This window comes from Schistocerca nitens, unplaced genomic scaffold (assembly GCF_023898315.1).
Source record: "Schistocerca nitens isolate TAMUIC-IGC-003100 unplaced genomic scaffold, iqSchNite1.1 HiC_scaffold_468, whole genome shotgun sequence".
Taxonomy (NCBI): domain Eukaryota; kingdom Metazoa; phylum Arthropoda; class Insecta; order Orthoptera; family Acrididae; genus Schistocerca; species Schistocerca nitens.
In genome coordinates this window covers 7,451,154-7,473,377 of record NW_026046001.1, presented here as the reverse complement: position 1 = coordinate 7,473,377, position 22,224 = coordinate 7,451,154, and the positions used below count along the sequence as shown (strand labels likewise).

General features: G+C 28.2%; 1 protein-coding gene across 1 annotated transcript in view; it reads left to right on the top strand.

Annotated features, from left to right (window-relative positions):
- Positions 1–545: 545 nt before the first annotated feature.
- LOC126232318 (uncharacterized) overlaps positions 546–22,224 on the top strand; it is a 65,355-nt gene continuing 43,676 nt past the window's right edge. The window contains exon 1 of the mRNA XM_049942598.1: positions 546–555. Within this exon, the coding sequence (XP_049798555.1) occupies positions 546–555 (10 nt within the window). The remainder of the gene's footprint in view (positions 556–22,224) is intronic.

The following is a 22,224-nucleotide window of genomic DNA, read 5'->3' as shown; positions in this document are numbered from 1 at the left end:
GATAAGTATCGATATATAAAGATAAGTATCGATATATAATAAAATGTATCGATATATAATGAAAAGTATCGAAAAGATATCGAAAAGTATCGAAAAGATATCGAAAAGTATCGAAAAGATATCGAAAAGTATCATAAAGATCGAAAAGTATCGAAAAGATATCGAAAAGTATCGATATATCGAAAAGTATCGATATATCGAAAAGTATCGATATATCGATAAGTATCGATATATCCGATATATCGATAAGTATCGATATATCGAAAACTATCGATATATCGAAAAGTATTGATATATCGAAAAGTATCGATATATCGAAAAGTATCGATATATCGAAAAGTATCGATATATCGGTAAGTATCGATATATCGATAAGTATCGATACATCGAAAAGTATCGATATATCGAAAAGTATCGATATATCGATAAGTATCGATATATCGATAAGTATCGATATATCGAAAAGTATCGATATATCGATAAGTATCGATATATCGCAAAGTATCGATATATCGATAAGTATCGATACATCGATAAGTATCGATATGTCGATAAGTATCTATATATCGATAAGTACAGAAAAGGTATCGAAAAGTACCGAAAAGATATCGAAAAGTACCGGAAAGATATCGAAAAGTACCGAAAAGATATCGAAAAGTACCGAAAAGATATCGAAAAGTACCGAAAAGATATCGAAAAGTATCGAAAAGATATCGAAAAGTATCGAAAAGATATCGAAAAGTATCGAAATGATATCGAAAAGTATCGAAAAGATATCGAAATGTATCGATATATCGAATAGTATCGATACTTTTCGATACATCGATACTTTTCGATATATCGATACTTATCGATATATCGATACTTTTCGATTTATCGATACTTTTCGATATATCGATACTTTTCGATATTTTTTCGGTACTTTTCCATATCTTTTCGATACTTTTCGATATCTTTTCGATACTTTTCGATATCTTTTCGATATCTTTTCGATACTTTTCGATGTCTTTTCGATACTTTTCGATATCTTTTCGATACTTTTCGATATCTTTTCGATACTTATCTATAAAATTTCGATACTTATCGATAACTTTTCGATACTTGTCGATATCTTTTCGATACTTATCGATATCTTTTCGATACATATCGATATCTTTTCGATACTTTTCATTATATATCGATACTTTTCATTATATATCGATACTTTTTATTATATATAGATACTTTTCATTATATATAAATACTTATCGATATCTTTTCGATACTTATCGATATCTTTTCGATACTTTTCGAAAATTTTTCGGTACTTTTCGATATCTTTTCGGTACTTTTCGATATCTTTTCGGTACTTTTCGATATCTTTTCGGTACTTTTGGAAATCTTTTCGGTACTTTTCGATATCTTTTCGGTACTTTTCGATATCTTTTCGATACTTTTCGATATCTTTTCGGTACTTTTCGATATATCGGTACTTTTCGATATATCGATACTTTACGATATATCGATTCTTTACGATATATCGATACTTTTCGATATATCGATACTTTTCGATATATCGATACTTATCGATATATCGATACTTATCGACATATCGATACTTATCGATATATCGATACTTTTCGATATATCGATACTTATCGATATATCGATACTTATCGAAATATCGATACATATCGATATATCGATACTTATCGATACTTAACGATATATCGATACTTATCGATATATCGGTACTTTTCGATATATCGGTACTTTTCGATATATCGATACTTATCGATATAATGATACTATTCGATATATCGATACTATTCGATATATCGATACATTTCGATATCTTTTCGATACTTTTCGATATCATTTCGATACTTTTCGATATCTTTTCGATACTTTTCGATATCTTTTCGGTACTTTTCGATATCTTTTCGGTACTTTTCGATATCTTTTCGGTACTTTTCGATATCTTTCCGGTACTTTTCGATATCTTTTCTGTACTTTTCGATACCTTTTCTGTACTTATCGATATATAGATACTTATCGACATATCGATACTTATCGATGTATCGATACTTATCGATATATCGATACTTTGCGATATATCGATACTTATCGATATATCGATACTTTTCGATAGATCGATACTTATCGATATATCGATACTTATCGATATATCGATACTTTTCGATATATCGATACTTTTCGATATATCGATACTTTTCGATATATCGATACTTATCGATATATCGGTACTTACCGATATATCGATACTTTTCGATATATCGATACTTTTCGATATATCGATACTTTTCGATATATCAATACTTTTCGATATATCGATAGTTTTCGATATATCGATACTTATCGATATATCGGATATATCGATACTTATCGATATATCGATACTTTTCGATATATCGATACTTTTCGATATATCGATACTTTTCGATATCTTTTCGATACTTTTCGATCTTTATGATACTTTTCGATATCTTTTCGATACTTTTCGATATCTTTTCGATACTTTTCGATATCTTTTCGATACTTTTCATTATATATCGATACATTTTATTATATATCGATACTTATCTTTATATATCGATACTTATCATTATATATCGATACTTATCATTATATATCGATACTTATCATTATATATCCATAATTATCAGTATATATCGATACTTTTCATTATATATCGATACTTTTCATTATATATCGATAGTTTTCCTTATATATCGATACTTTTCCTTATATATAGATACTTTTCGATATATATCAATACTTTTCGATATATATCGATACTATTCGATATATATCGATACTTTTCGATATCTTTTCGGTACTTTTCGATATCTTATCGGTACTTTTCGATATCTTATCGATACTTATCGATATATCGATACTTTTCGATATATCGATACTTTTCGATAAATCGATACTTTTCGATATATCGATACTTTTCAATATATCGATAGTTTTCGATGTATCGATTCTTATCGATATATCGGATATATTGATACTTTTCGATATATCGATACTTTTCTATATATCGATACTTTTCGATAAATCGATACTTCTCGATATATCGATACTTTTCGATATATCGATACTTTTCGATAAATCGATACTTCTCGATATATCGATTCTTATCGATATATCGATACTTACCGATATATCGATACTTATCGATATATCGATACTTTTCGATATATCGATACTTTTCGATATATCGATACTTATCGATTTATCGATACTTATCGATTTATCGATATATCGATACTTATTGATATATGGATACTTATCGATATATCGATACTTTTCGATATATCGATACTTATCGATCGATATACCGATACTTATCGATATATCGATACTTATCGATATATGGATACTTATCGATATATCGATACTTTTCGATATATCGATACTTATCGATATATCGATACTTTTCGATATTTCGATACTTATCGATATATCGATACTTTTCGATATATCGATACTTTTCGTTATATCGATACTTTTCGATATATCGATACTTTTCGATATATCGATACTTATCGATATATCGATACTTTTCGATATCTTTTCGATACTTATCGATATATCGATACTTTTTGATATCTTTTCGATAATTTTCGATATATTTTCGATACTTTTCGATCTCTTTTCGATACTTTTCGATATCTTTTCGGTACTTTTCGATATCTTTTCGGTACTTTTCGATATCTTTTCGGTACTTATATATCGATACTTATCATTATATATCGATACTTTTCATTATATATCGATACTTTTAATTATATATCGATACTTTTCATTATATATAGATACTTTTCGATATATATAGATACTTTTCGATATATATAGATACTTTTCGATATATATAGATACTTTTCGATATCTTTTCGATACTTTTCGATATCTTTTCGATACTTTTCGATATCTTTTCGATACTTTTCGATATCTTTTCGATACTTTTCGATAACTTTTCGATACTTTTCGATATCTTTTCGATACTTTTCGATAACTTTTCGATACTTTTCGATGTCTTTTCGATACTTTTCGATATCTTTTCGAAACTTATCTATATCTTTTCGATATTTATCGATATCTTTTCGATACTTATCGATATCTTTTCGATACTTATCGATATCTTTTCGATACTTATCGATATCTATTCGATACTTTTCACATTATATATCGATACTTTTCATTATATATCGATACTTTTTATTATATATAGATACTTTTCATTATATATAGACACTTTTCGATATCTTTTCGATACTTTTCGATATCTTTTCGATACTTTTCGATATCTTTTCGATACTTTTCGATATTATTTCGCTACTTTTCGATATCTTTTCGATACTTTTCGATATCTTTTCGGTACTTTTCGATATATCGGTACTTTTCGATATATCGATACTTTACGATATATCGATTCTTTACGATATATCGATACTTTTCGATATATCGATACTTTTCGATATATCGATACTTATCGATATATCGATACTTATCGACATATCGTTTCTTATCGATATATCGATACTTATCGATATATCGATACTTATCGAAATATCGATACATATCGATATATCGATACTTATCGATACTTAACGATATATCGATACTTATCGATATATCGGTACTCTTCGATATATCGGTACTTTTCGATATATCGATACTTATCGATATAATGATACTATTCGATATATCGATACTATTCGATATATCGATACATTTCGATATCTTTTCGATACTTTTCGATATCATTTCGATACTTTTCGATATCTTTTCGATACTTTTCGATATCTTTTCGATACTTTTCGATATCTTTTCGGTACTTTTCGATATCTTTTCGGTACTTTTCGATATCTTTTCGGTACTTTTCGATATCTTTCCGGTACTTTTCGATATCTTTTCTGTACTTTTCGATACCTTTTCTGTACTTATCGATATATAGATACTTATCGACATATCGATACTTATCGATGTATCGATACTTATCGATATATCGATACTTTGCGATATATCGATACTTATCGATATATCGATACTTTTCGATAGATCGATACTTATCGATATATCGATACTTATCGATATATCGATACTTTTCGATATATCGATACTTTTCGATATATCGATACTTATCGATATATCGATACTTACCGATATATCGATACTTTTCGATATATCGATACTTTTCGATATATCGATACTTTTCGATATATCAATACTTTTCGATATATCGATAGTTTTCGATATATCGATACTTATCGATATATCGGATATATCGATACTTATCGATATATCGATACTTTTCGATATATCGATACTTTTCGATATATCGATACTTTTCGATATCTTTTCGATACTTTTCGATCTTTATGATACTTTTCGATATCTTTTCGATACTTTTCGATATCTTTTCGATACTTTCCGATATCTTTTCGATACTTTTCATTATATATCGATACATTTTATTATATATCGATACTTATCTTTATATATCGATACTTATCATTATATATCGATACTTATCATTATATATCGATACTTATCATTATATATCCATAATTATCAGTATATATCGATACTTTTCATTATATATCGATACTTTTCATTATATATCGATAGTTTTCCTTATATATCGATACTTTTCCTTATATATAGATACTTTTCGATATATATCAATACTTTTCGATATATATCGATACTATTCGATATATATCGATACTTTTCGATATCTTTTCGGTACTTTTCGATATCTTATCGGTACTTTTCGATATCTTATCGATACTTATCGATATATCGATACTTTTCGATATATCGATACTTTTTGATATATCGATACTTTTCAATATATCGATAGTTTTCGATGTATCGATTCTTATCGATATATCGGATATATCGATACTTTTCGATATATCGATACTTTTCTATATATCGATACTTTTCGATAAATCGATACTTCTCGATATATCGATACTTTTCGATATATCGATACTTTTCGATAAATCGATACTTCTCGATATATCGATACTTACCGATATATCGATACTTACCGATATATCGATACTTATCGATATATCGATACTTTTCGATATATCGATACTTTTCGATATATCGATACTTATCGATTTATCGATACTTATCGATATATCGATATATCGATACTTATTGATATATGGATACTTATCGATATATCGATACTTTTCGATATATCGATACTTATCGATCGATATACCGATACTTATCGATATATCGATACTTATCGATATATGGATACTTATCGATATATCGATACTTTTCGAGAAATCGATACTTATCGATATATCGATACTTTTCGATATTTCGATACTTATCGATATATCGATACTTTTCGATATATCGATACTTTTCGTTATAATGATACTTTTCGATATATCGATACTTTTCGATATATCGATACTTATCGATATATCGATACTTTTCGATATCTTTTCGATACTTATCGATATATCGATACTTTTTGATATCTTTTCGATAATTTTCGATATATTTTCGATACTTTTCGATATCTTTTCGATACTTTTCGATATCTTTTCGGTACTTTTCGATATCTTTTCGGTACTTTTCGATATCTTTTCGGTACTTATATATCGATACTTATCATTATATATCGATACTTATCATTATATATCGATACTTTTCATTATATATCGATACTTTTAATTATATATCGATACTTTTCATTATATATAGATACTTTTCGATATATATAGATACTTTTCGATATATATAGATACTTTTCGATATATATAGATACTTTTCGATATCTTTTCGATACTTTTCGATATCTTTTCGATACTTTTCGATATCTTTTCGATACTTTTCGATATCTTTTCGATACTTTTCGATATCTTTTCGATACTTTTCGATAACTTTTCGATACTTTTCGATATCTTTTCGATACTTTTCGATGTCTTTTCGATACTTTTCGATATCTTTTCGAAACTTATCTATATCTTTTCGATATTTATCGATATCTTTTCGATACTTATCGATATCTTTTCGACACTTATCGATATCTTTTCGATACTTATCGATATCTTTTCGATACTTTTCACATTATATATCGATACTTTTCATTATATATCGATACTTTTTATTATATATAGATACTTTTCACTATATATAGACACTTTTCGATATCTTTTCGATACTTTTCGATATCTTTTCGATACTTTTCGATATTATTTCGCTACTTTTCGATATCTTTTCGATACTTTTCGATATCTTTTCGATACTTTTCGATATCTTTTCGGTACTTTTCGATATATCGGTACTTATCGATATATCGGTACTTTTCGATATATCGATACTTTTCGATATATCGATACTTTTCGATATATCGATAAGTATCGATATATCGATACTTTTCGATGCATCGATACTTTTCGATATATCGATACTTTTCGATACATCGATACTTATCGATATATCGATACTTATCGATATATCGACACTTATCGATATATCGATACTTATCGATATATCGATACTTATCGATATATCGATACTTATCGATATATCGATACTTATCGACTCTTATCGATATAACGATACTTATCGATATATCGATACTTATCGATATGTCGATACTTTTCGATATATCGATACTATTCGATATATCGGTACTTATCGATATATCGATACTTTTCGATATATCGATACTTTTCGATATATCGATACTTATCGATATATCGATACTTATCGATATATCGATACTTTTCGATATCTTTTCGATACTTTTCGATATCTTTTCGGTACTTTTCGATATCTTTTCGGTACTTTTCGATATCTTTTCGGTACTTTTCTATATCTTTTCGGTACTTTTGGATATCTTTTCGGTACTTTTGGATATCTTTTCGGCACTTTTCGATATCTTTTCGATACTTTTCGATAACTTTTCGGTACTTTTCGATATATCGGTACTTTTCGATATATCGATACTTTACGATATATCGATACTTCTCGATATATCGATACTTATCGATATATGGATACTTATCGATATATCGATACTTTTCGATATATCGATACTTATCGATATATCGATATTTTTCGATACATCGATATTGATATATTGATACTTTTCGATATATCGATACTTATCGATATATCGATACTTTTCGATACATCGATACTTATCGATATATCGATACTTATCGATATGTCGATACTTATCGATATATCGATACTTATCGATATGTCGATACTTATCGATATATCGATACTTATCGATATATCGATACTTTTCGATATCTTTTCGATACTTTTCGATATCTTTTCGATACTTTTTGATATCTTTTCGATACTTTTCGATATCTTTTCGATACTTTTCATTATATTCGATACTTTTCATTATATATCGATACTTTTCATTATATATCGATACTTTTCCTTATATATCGATACTTTTCCTTATATATAGATACTTTTCGATATATATCGATGCTTTTCGATATATATCGATACTATTCGATATCTTTTCGATACTTTTCGATATCTTTTCGATACTTTTCGATATCTTTTCGGTACTTTTCGATATCTTCTCGGTACTTTTCGATATCTTTTCGGTACTTTTCGATATTTTTTCGGTACTTTTAGATATCTTTTCGGTACTTTTAGGTATCTTTTCGGTACTTATCGATATCTTTTCGGTACTTATCGATATCTTTTCGGTACTTATCGATATCTTTTCGGTACTTTTCGATATATCGATATTTATCGATATATCGATTCTTTTTGATATATCGATACTTTTCGATATATCGATACTTTTCGATATATCGATACTTCTTGATATATCGATACTATTAGATATATCGATACTTTTCGATATATCGATACTTTTCGATATATCGATACTTATCGATATATCGATACTTTTCGATACATCGTTACTTTTCGATATATCGATACTTTTCGATATATCGATACTTATCGATATATCGATACTATTCGATACATCGATACTTTTCGATATATCGATACTTATCGATATATCGATACTTTTCGATGTATCGATACTTATCGATATATCGATACTTTTCGATACATCGATACTTTTCGATATATCGATACTTATCGATATATCGATACTTTTCGATATATCGATACTTTTCGATATATCGATACTTTTCGATATTTTTTCGGTACTTTTCGATATCTTTTCGATACTTTTCGATATCTTTTCGATACTTTTCGATATCTTTTCGATATCTTTTCGATACTTTTCGATGTCTTTTCGATACTTTCGAAAAGAAATCGAAAAGTATCGAAAAGATATCGAAAAGATATCGAAAAGTATCGATTTATCGAAAAGTATCGATATATCGATAACTATCAATTTATCGAAAAGTATCGATATATCGATAAGTATCGATATATCGATAAGTATCGATATATCGATAAGTATCGATATATCGATAAGTATCTATATATCGATAAGTATCGATATATCGATAAGTATCGATATATCGAAAAGTATCGATGTATCGTAAAGTACCGATATATCGAAAAGTACCGAAAAGATATCGAAAAGTACCGAAAAGATATCGAAAAGTACCGAAAAGATATCGAAAAGTACCGAAAAGATATCCAAAAGTACCGAAAAGACATCGAAAAGTACCGAAAAGATATCGAAAAGTACCGAAAAGATATCGAAAAGTACCGAAAAGATATCGAAAAGTATCGAAAAGATATCGAAAAGTATCGAAAAGATATCGAAAAGTATCGAAAAGATATCGAAAAGTATCTATATATAATGAAAAGTATCTATATATAATAAAAAGTATCGATATATAATGAAAAGTATCGATATATAATGAAAAGTATCGAAAAGATATCGATAAGTATCGAAAAGATATCGATAAGTATCGAAAAGATATAGATAAGTATCGAAAAGATATCGATAAGTATCGAAAAGATATCGATAAGTATCGAAAAGATATCGAAAAGTATCGAAAAGACATCGAAAAGTATCGAAAAGATATCGAAAAGATATCGAAAAGTATCGAAAAGATATCGAAAAGATTCGAAAAGATATCGAAAAGTAACGAAAAGATATCGAAAAGTATCTATATATATCGAAAAGTATCTATATATATCGAAAAGTATCTATATATAATGAAAAGTATCGATATATAATTAAAAGTATCGATATATAATGAAAAGTATCGATATATAATGATAAGTATCGATATATAATTATAAGTATCGATATATAAGTACCGAAAAGATATCGAAAAGTACCGAAAAGATATCGAAAAGTACCGAAAAGATATCGAAAAGTATCGAAAAGATATCGAAAAGTATCGAAAAGATATCGAAAAGTATCGATATATCAATAAGTATCGAAAAGATATCGAAAAGTATCGATATATCAATAAGTATCGAAAAGATATCGAAAAGTATCGAAAAGATATCGAAAAGTATCGATATATCGAAAAGTATCTATATATCGAAAAGTATCTATATATCGAAAAGTATCGATATATCGAAAAGTATCGATATATCGAAAAGTATCGATATATCGAAAATTATCGATATATCGAAAAGTATCGATATATCGATAAGTATCGATATATCGATAAGTATCGATATATCGAAAAGTATCGAAAAGATATCGATAAGTACCGAAAAGATATCGATCGATATATCGATAAGTATCGATATATCGATAAGTGTCGATATATCGATAAGTATCGATATATCGATAAGTATCGATATATCGATAAGTATCGATATATCGATAAGTATCGATATATCGAAAAGTACCGATATATCGAAAAGTACCGATATATCGATAAGTACCGATATTTCGAAAAGTACCGATATTTCGAAAAGTACCGATATATCGAAAAGTACAGATATATCGAAATGAACCGATATATCGATAAGTACCGATATATCGAAAAGTACCGATATATCGATAAGTACCGATATATCGAAAAGTATCAATATATCGATAAGTACCGATATATCGATAAGTACCGATATATCGAAAAGTGCCGATATATCGAAAAGTACCGATATATAGAAAAGTACCGATATATCGAAAAGTACCGATATATCGAAAAGTACCGGTATATCGAAAAGTATCGATATATCGTTAAGTATCGATATATCGAAAAGTATCGAAAAGATATCGATAAGTACCGAAAAGATATCGATCGATATATCGATAAGTATCGATATATCGATAAGTATCGATATATCGATAAGTATCGATATATCGATAAGTATCGATATATCGTTAAGTGTCGATATATCGATAAGTGTCGATATATCGATAAGTGTCGATATATCGATAAGTGTCGATATATCGATAAGTGTCGATATATCGATAAGTGTCGATATATCGGTAAGTATCGATATATCGGTATGTATCGATATATCGAAATGTACCGATATATCGAAAAGTACCGATATATCGAAAAGTACCGATATATCGAAAAGTACCGGTATATCGAAAAGTACCGATATATCGAAAAGTACCGATATATCGAAAAGTACCGATGTATCGAAAAGTACCGATATATCGAAAAGTACCGATATATCGAAAAGTACCGATATATCGATAAGTACCGATATATCGAAAAGTTCCGATATATCGAAAAGTACCGATATATCGATAAGTACCGATATATCGATAAGTGCCGATATATCGAAAAGTATCGATATATCGATAAGTATCGATATATCGATAAGTACCGATATATCGATAAGTACCGATATATCGAAAAGTGCCGATATATCGGAAAGTACCGATATATCGAAAAGTACCGATAAATCGAAAAGTACCGATATATCGAAAAGTACCGATATATCGAAAAGTACCGATATATCGAAAAGTATCGATATATCGAAAAGTATCGATATATCGAAAAGTATCGATATATCGATATATATCGATATATCGAAAAGTATCGTAAAAAAATCGATAAGTATCGAAAAGATATCGATAAGTACCGAAAAGATATCGAAAAGTACCGAAAAGAAATCGAAAAGTACCGAAAAGAAATCGAAAAGTACCGAAAAGATATCGAAAAGTACCGAAAAGATATCGAAAAGTATCGAAAAGATATCGAAAGGTATCGATATATATCGAAAGGTATCGATATATATCGAAAAGTATCTATATATTAGGAAAAGTATCGATATATAATGAAAAGTATCGATATATAATGAAAAGTATCGATATATATCGATAAGTATCGATATATCGATAAGTATCGATATATCGATAAGTATCGATATATCGAAAAGTATCGATATATCGAAAAGTATCGATATATCGAAAAGTATCGATATATCGAAAAGTATCGATATATCGAAAAGTATCGATATATCGATAAGTATCGATATATCGATAAGTATCGATATATCGATAAGTATCGACATATCGATAAATATCCATATATCAATAAGTATCCATGTATCAATAAGTATCGATATATCGATATATCGATAAGTATCGATATATCGAAAAGTATCATTATATCGATAAGTATCGAGATATCGATAAGTATCGGTATATCGATAAGTATCGATATATCGATAAGTATCGATATATCGATAAGTATCGATATATCGAAAAGTATCGATATATCGATAAGTATCGATATATCGATAAGTATCGATAAGTATCGATATATCGATAAGTATCGATATATCGATAAGTATCGATATATCGATAAGTATCGAAATATCGGTAAGTATCGATATATCGATTAGTGTCGGTATATCTATAAGTGTCGGTATATCTATAAGTATCGATATATCGAAAAGTATCGATATATCGAAAAGTTTCGATATATCGAAAAGTTTCGATATATCGAAAAGTATCGATATATCGAAAAGTATCGATATATCGAAAAGTACCGATATATCTACAAGTACCGATATATCGTAAAGTACCGAAAAGATATCGAAAAGTACCGAAAAGATATCGAATAGTACCGAAAAGATATCGAAAAGTACCGAAGAGATATCCAAAAGTACCGAAAAGATATCGAAAAGTACCGAAAAGATATCGAAAAGTATCGAAAAGTACCGAAAAGATATCGAAAAGTACCGAAAAGATATCGAAAAGTATCGAAAAGATATCGAAAAGTATCGAAAAGATATCGAAAAGTATCGAAAAGATATCGAAAAGCATCGAAAAGATATCGAAAAGTATCGAAAAGATATCGAAAAGTATCTATATATAATGAAAAGTATCTATATATAATAAAAAGTATCGATATATAATGAAAAGTATCGATATATAATGAAAAGTATCGAAAAGATATCGATAAGTATCGAAAAGATATAGATAAGTATCGAAAAGATATCGATAAGTATCGAAAAGATATCGAAAAGTATCGAAAAGATATCGAAAAGTATCGAAAAGACATCGAAAAGTATCGAAAACACATCGAAAAGTATCGAAAAGATATCGAAAAGTATCGAAAAGATATCGAAAAGTACCGAAAAGATTTCGAAAAGTACCGAAAAGATATCGAAAAGTACCGAAAATATATCGAAAAGTACCGAAAATATATCGAAAAGTACCGAAAATATATCGAAAAGTACCGAAAAGATATCGAAAAGTACCGAAAAGATATCGACAAGTACCGAAAAGATATCGACAAGTACCGAAAAGATATCGACAAGTACCGAAAAGATATCGACAAGTACCGAAAAGATATCGAAAAGTATCGTAAAGATATCGAAAAGTATCGAAAAGATAACGAAAAGTATCGATATATCGATAAGTATCGATATATCGATAAGTATCGATATATCGATAAGTATCGATATATCGATAAGTATCCATATATCGATATATCGATAAGTATCGATTTATCGATAAGTATCGATATACCGAAATGTATCGATATATGGATAAGTATCGATATATCGATAAGTATCGATATATCGATAAGTATCGATATATCGATAAGTATCGATATATCGATAAGTATCGATATATCGATAGGTATCGGTATATCGAAAAGTATCGTTATTTCGGTAAGTATCGAAAAGATATCGAAAAGTATCGAAAAGACTTAAAAGTATCGAAAAGATATCGCAAAGTATCGATATATCGATAAGTATCGACATATCGAAAAGTATCGATATATCGATAAGTATCGATATATCCGATATATCGATAAGTATCGATATATCGAAAAGTATCGACATATCGATAAGTATCGATATATCGAAAAGTATCGATATATCGAAAAGTATCGATATATCGAAAAGTATCGATATATCGAAAAGTATCGATATATCGAAAAGTATCGATATATCGAAAAGTATCGATATATCGAAAAGTATCGATATATCGAAAAGTATCGATATATCGAAAAGTATCGAAATATCGAAAAGTATCGATATATCGAAAAGTATCGATATATCGAAAAGTATCGATATATCGAAAAGTAGATATATCGAAAAGTATCGATATATCGAAAAGTATCGATATATCGATAAGTATCGATAAGATATCGAAAAGTACCGAAAAGATATCGAAAAGTACCGAAAAGATATCGAAAAGTACCGATGTATATCGAATAGTATCGATATATATCGAAAAGTATCGATATATATCGAAAAGTATCTATATATAAGGAAAAGTATCGATATATAATGAAAACTATCGATATATAATGATAAGTATCGATATATAATGATAAGTATCGATATATAATGATAAGTATCGATATATAATGATAAGTATCGATATATAATGATAAGTATCGATAAGATATCGAAAAGTATCGAAAAGATATCGAAAAGTATCGAAAAGATATCGAAAAGTATCGAAAAGATATCGAAAATAATCGAAAAGATATCGAAAAGTATCGAAAAGATCGAAGAAAAGATATCGAAAAGTATCGATATATCAATAAGTATCGATATATCCGATATATCGATAAGTATCGATATATCCGATATATCGATAAGTATCGATATATCGAAATGTATCGAAAAGATATCGATAAGTACCGAAAAGATATCGATAAGTACCGAAAAGATATCGATAAGTACCGAAAAGATATCGAAAAGTATCGAAAAGTATCGAAAAGATATCGAAAAGTATCGATATATATCGGAAAGTATCTATATATAAGAAAAAGTATCTATATATAAGAAAAAGTATCGATATATAATGAAAAGTATCGATATATAATGAAAAGTATCGATATATAATGAAAAGTATCGAAAAGACATCGAAAAGTATCGAAAAGATATCGAAAAGATATCGAAAAGTATCGAAAAGATATCGAAAAGTATCGAAAAGATATCGAAAAGTATCTATATATATCGAAAAGTATCTATATATATCGAAAAGTATCTATATATAATGAAAAGTATCGATATATAATTAAAAGTATCGATATATAATTAAAAGTATCGATATATAATGATAAGTATCGATATATAATGATAAGTATCGATATATAAGTACCGAGAAGATATCGAAAAGTACCGAAAAGATATCGAAAAGTACCGAAAAGATATCGAAAAGTATCGAAAATATATCGAAAAGTATCGATATATCGATAAGTATCGAAAAGATATCGAATAGTATCGATATATCAATAAGTATCGATATATCGAAAAGTATCGATTTATCGAAAAGTATCGATTTATCGAAAAGTATCGATATATCGAAAAGTATCGATATATCGAAAAGTATCGATATATCGAAAAGTATCGATATAACGAAAAGTATCGATATAACGAAAAGTATCGATATATCGAAAAGTATCGATATATCGATAAGTATCGATGTATCGAAAAGTATTGATATATCTATCGATATATCGAAAAGTATCGATATATCAAAAAGTATCGATGTATCGATAAGTATCGATGTATCGATAAGTATAGATATATCGATAAGTATCGATATATCGATAAGTATCGATATATCGAAAAGTATCGATATATCGAAAAGTATCGATATATTGATAAGTATCGATATATCGAAAAGTATCGATATATCGATAAGTATCGATATATCGATAAGTATCGATATATCGATAAGTATCGATATATCGATAAGTATCGATATATCGATAAGTACCGAAAAGATATCGATAAGTACCGAAAAGATATCGAAAAGTACCGAAAAGATATCGAAAAGTACCGAAAAGATATCGAAAAGTACCGAAAAGATATCGAAAAGTACCGAAAAGATATAGAAAAGTACCGAAAAGATATCGAAAAGTACCGAAAAGATTTCGAAAAGTACCGAAAAGATATCGAAAAGTACCGAAAAGAAAACGAAAAGTACCGAAAAGTACCGAAAAGATATCGAAAAGTACCGAAAAGTACCGAAAAGTACCGAAAAGTACCGAAAAGATATCGACAAGTACCGAAAAGATATCGACAAGTACCGAAAAGATATCGACAAGTACCGAAAAGATATCGACAAGTACCGAAAAGATATCGACAAGTACCGAAAAGATATCGACAAGTACCGAAAAGATATCGACAAGTACCGAAAAGATATCGACAAGTACCGAAAAGATATCGACAAGTACCGAAAAGATATCGACAAGAACCGAAAAGATATCGAAAAGTACCGAAAAGATATCGAAAAGTACCGAAAAGATATCGAAAAGTATCGAAAAGATATCGAAAAGTATCGAAAAGATATCGAAAAGTATCGTAAAGATATCGAAAAGTATCGATGTATCGATAAGTATCGATATATCGAAAAGTATCGATATATCGAAAAGTATCGATATATCGATAAGTATCGATATATCGAAAAGTATCGATATATCGATAAGTATCCATATATCGATATATCGATATGTATCGATATATCGATATGTATCGATATATCGATATGTATCGATATATCGATAAGTATCGATATATCTAAAAGTATCGATCTATCGAAAAGTATCGATATATCGATAGGTATCGATATATCGATAGGTATCGATATATCGATAAGTATCGATATATCGATAAGTACCGATATATCGATAAGTACCGATATATCGAGAAGTATCGATTTATCGAAAAGTGTCGATATATCGAAAAGTATCGATATATCGATAAGTATCGATATATCGAAAAGTATCGATATATCGAAAAGTATCGATATATCCGATATATCGATATATCCGATATATCGATAAGTATCGATATATCGATAAGTATCGATATAGCGAAAAGTATCGATATATCGAAAAGTTTCGATATATCGAAAAGTATCGATATATCGAAAAGTATCGATATATCGAAAAGTATCGATATATCGAAAAGTATCGATATATCGAAAAGTATCGATAAGATATCGAAAAGTACCGATAAGATATCAAAAAGTACCGAAAAGATATCGAAAAGTACCGAAAAGATATCGAAAAGTACCGAAAAGATATCGAAATGTATCGATATATATCGAATAGTATCGATATATATCGAAAAGTATCGATATATAAGGAAAAGTATCGATATATAATGAAAAGTATCGATATATAATGATAAGTATGGATATATAATGATAAGTATCGATATATAATGATAAGTATCGATATATAATGATAAGTATCGATATATAATGATAAGTATCGATATATAATGATAAGTATCGATATATAATAAAAAGTATCGATATATAATAAAAAGTATCGATATATAATGAAAAGTATCGAAAAGATATCGAAAAGTATCGAAAAGATATCGAAAAGTATCGAAAAGATCGAAAAGTATCGAAAAGATATCGAAAAGTATCGATATATCGAAAAGTATCGATTTATCGATAAGTATCGATATATCGAAAAGTATCGATATATCGAAAAGTATCGATATATCGAAAAGTATCGATATATCGATAAGTATCGATATATCGATAACTATCGATACATCGATAAGTATCGATATATCGATAAGTATCGATATATCGATAAGTATCGATATATCGATAAGTATCGATATATCGATAAGTATCGATATATCGATAAGTATCGCTATATCGATAAGTACAGAAAAGATATCGAAGAGTACCGAAAAGATATCGAAAAGTACCGAAAAGATATCGAAAAGTACCGAAAAGATATCGAAAAGTACCGAAAAGATATCGAAAAGTACCGAAAAGATATCGAAAAGTACCGAAAATATATCGAAAAGTACCGAAAATATATCGAAAAGTACCGAAAATATATCGAAATGTACCGAAAAGATATCGACAAGTACCGAAAAGATATCGACAAGTACCGAAAAGATATCGACAAGTACCGAAAAGATATCGACAAGTACCGAAAAGATATCGAAAAGTACCGAAAAGATATCGAAAAGTACCGAAAAGATATCGAAAAGTATCGATATATATCGAAAAGTATCTATATATAAGAAAAAGTATCGATATATAAGGAAAAGTATCGATATATAATGAAAAGTATCGATATATAATGAAAAGTATCGATATATAATGAAAAGTATCATTATATAATGAAAAGTATCGAAAAGATATCGAAAAGTATCGAAAAGATATCGAAAAGTATCGAAAAGATATCAAAAAGTATGGAAAAGATATCGAAAAGTACCGAAAAGGTATCGATAAGTACCGAAAAGATATCGATAAGTACCGAAAAGATATCGAAAAGTATCGATATATATCGAAAAGTATCGATATATATCGAAAAGTATCTATATATAAGAAAAAGTATCGATATATAATGAAAAGTATCGATATATAATGAAAAGTATCGATATATAATGAAAAGTATCGATATATAATGAAAAGTATCATTATATAATGAAAAGTACCGAAAAGATATCGAAAAGTACCGAAAAGATATCGAAAAGTACCGAAAAGATATCGACAAGTACCGAAAAGATATCGAAAAGTACCGAAAAGATATCGAAAAGTACCGAAAAGATATCGAAAAGTACCGAAAAGATATCGAAAAGTATCGAAAAGATATCGAAAAGTATCGTAAAGATATCGAAAAGTATCGAAAAGATATCGAAAAGTATCGATATATCGATAAGTATCGATATATCGATAAGTATCGATATATCGATAAGTATCCATATATCAATAAGTATCGATATATCGATAAGTATCGATATATCGATAAGTATCGATATATCGATAAGTATCGATATATCGATAAGTATCGAAAAGATATCGAAATGTATCGAAAAGATCGAAAAGTATCGAAAAGATATCGCAAAGTATCGATATATCGATAAGTATCGACATATCGAAAAGTATCGATATATCGATAAGTATCGATATATCCGATATATCGATAAGCATCGATATATCGAAAAGAATCGATATATCGATAAGTATCGATAAATCGATAATTATCGATATATCGAAAAGTATCGACATATCGAAAAGTATCGATATATCGAAAAGTATCGATATATCGAAAAGTATCGATATATCGAAAAGTATCGATATATCGAAAAGTATCGATATATCGAAAAGTATCGATATATCGAAAAGTATCGATATATCGGTAAGTATCGATAAGATATCGAAAAGTACCGAAAAGATATCGAAAAGTACCGAAAAGATATCGAAACGTATCGAAAAGATATCGAAAAGTATCGATGTATATCGAATAGTATCGATATATATCGAAAAGTATCGATATATATCGAAAAGTATCTATATATAAGGAAAAGTATCGATATATAATGAAAAGTATCGATATATAATGAAAAGTATCGATATATAATGATAAGTATGGATATATAATGATAAGTATCGATATATAATGATAAGTATCGATATATAATGATAAGTATCGATATATAATGAAAGGTATCGATATATAATAAAAAGTATCGATATATAATGAAAAGTGTCGAAAAGATATCGAAAAGTATCGAAAAGATATCGAAAAGTATCGAAAAGATATCGAAAAGTATCGAAAAGATCGAAGAAAAGATATCGAAAAGGATCGATATATCGATAAGTATCGATATATCGAAAAGTATCGATATATCGATAAGTATCGATATATCCGATATATCGATAAGTATCGATATATCGAAAAGTATCGAAAAGATATCGATAAGTACCGAAAAGATATCGATAAGTACCGAAAAGATATCGATAAGTACCGAAAAGATATCGATAAGTACCGAAAAGATATCGAAAAGTATCGATATATATCGAAAAGTATCTATATATAAGAAAAAGTATCGATATATAAGGAAAAGTATCGATATATAATGGAAAGTATCGATATATAATGAAAAGTATCGATATATAATGAAAAGTATCGATATATAATGAAAAGTATCGATATATAATGAAAAGTATCATTATATAATGAAAAGTATCGAAAAGATATCGAAAAGTATCGAAAAGATATCGAAAAGATATCGAAAAGTATCGATTTATCGAAAAGTATCGATATATCGATAAGTATCGATTTATCGAACAGTAATGATATATCGATAAGTATCGATATATCGATAAGTATCGATATATCGATAAGTATCGATATATCGATAAGTATCGATATATTGATAAGAATCGATATATCTATAAGTATCTATATATCGATAAGTATCTATATATCGATAAGTATCGATATATCGATAAGTATCGATATATCGAAAAGTATCGATGTATCGTAAAGTATCGATATATCGAAAAGTACCGATATATCGAAAAGTACCGAAAAGATATCGAAAAGTACCGAAAAGATATCGAAAAGTACCGAAAAGATATCGAAAAGTACCGAAAAGATATCCAAAAGTACCGAAAAGACATCGAAAAGTACCGAAAAGAGATCGAAAAGTACCGAAAAGATATCGAAAAGTACCGAAAAGATATCGAAAAGTATCGAAAAGATATCGAAAAGTATCGAAAAGATATCGAAAAGTATCGAAAAGATATCGAAAAGTATCGAAAAGATATCGAAAAGTATCTATATATAATGAAAAGTATCTATATATAATAAAAAGTATCGATATATAATGAAAAGTATCGATATATAATGAAAAGTATCGAAAAGATATCGATAAGTATCGAAACGATATTGATAAGTATCGAAAAGATATCGATAAGTATCGAAAAGATATAGATAAGTATCGAAAAGATATCGATAAGTATCGAAAAGATATCGACAAGTATCGAAAAGACATCGAAAAGTATCGAAAAGATATCGAAAAGATATCGAAAAGTATCGAAAAGATATCGAAAAGATTCGAAAAGATATCGAAAAGTAACGAAAAGATATCGAAAAGTATCTATATATATCGAAAAGTATCTATATATATCGAAAAGTATCTATATATATCGAAAAGTATCTATATATATCGAAAAGTATCTATATATATCGAAAAGTATCTATATATAATGAAAAGTATCGATATATAATGAAAAGTATCGATGTATAATGATAAGTATCGATATATAATTATAAGTATCGATATATAAGTACCGAAAAGATATCGAAAAGTACCGAAAAGATATCGAAAAGTACCGAAAAGATATCGAAAAGTATCGAAAAGATATCGAAAAGTATCGATATATCAATAAGTATCGAAAAGATATCGAAAAGTATCGAAAAGATATCGAAAAGTGTCGAAAAGATATCGAAAAGTATCGAAAAGATATCGAAAAGTGTCGAAAAGATATCGAAAAGTATCGATATATCGAAAAGTATCGATATATCGAAAAGTATCTATATATCGAAAAGTATCTATATATCGAAAAGTATCGATATATCGAAAAGTATCGATATATCGAAAAGTATCGATATATCGAAAAGTATCGATATATCGATAAGTATCGATATATCGAAAAGTATCGAAAAGATATCGATAAGTACCGAAAAGATATCGATCGATATATCGATAAGTATCGATATATCGATAAGTGTCGATATATCGATAAGTATCGATATATCGATAAGTACCGATATATCGAAAAGTACCGATATATCGATAAGTACCGATATTTCGAAAAGTACCGATATATCGAAAAGTACAGATATATCGAAATGAACCGATATATCGATAAGTACCGATATATCGAAAAGTACCGATATATCGATAAGTACCGATATATCGATAAGTACCGATATATCGAAAAGTATCAATATATCGATAAGTACCGATATATCGATAAGTACCGATATATCGAAAAGTGCCGATATATCGAAAAGTATCGATATATAGAAAAGTACC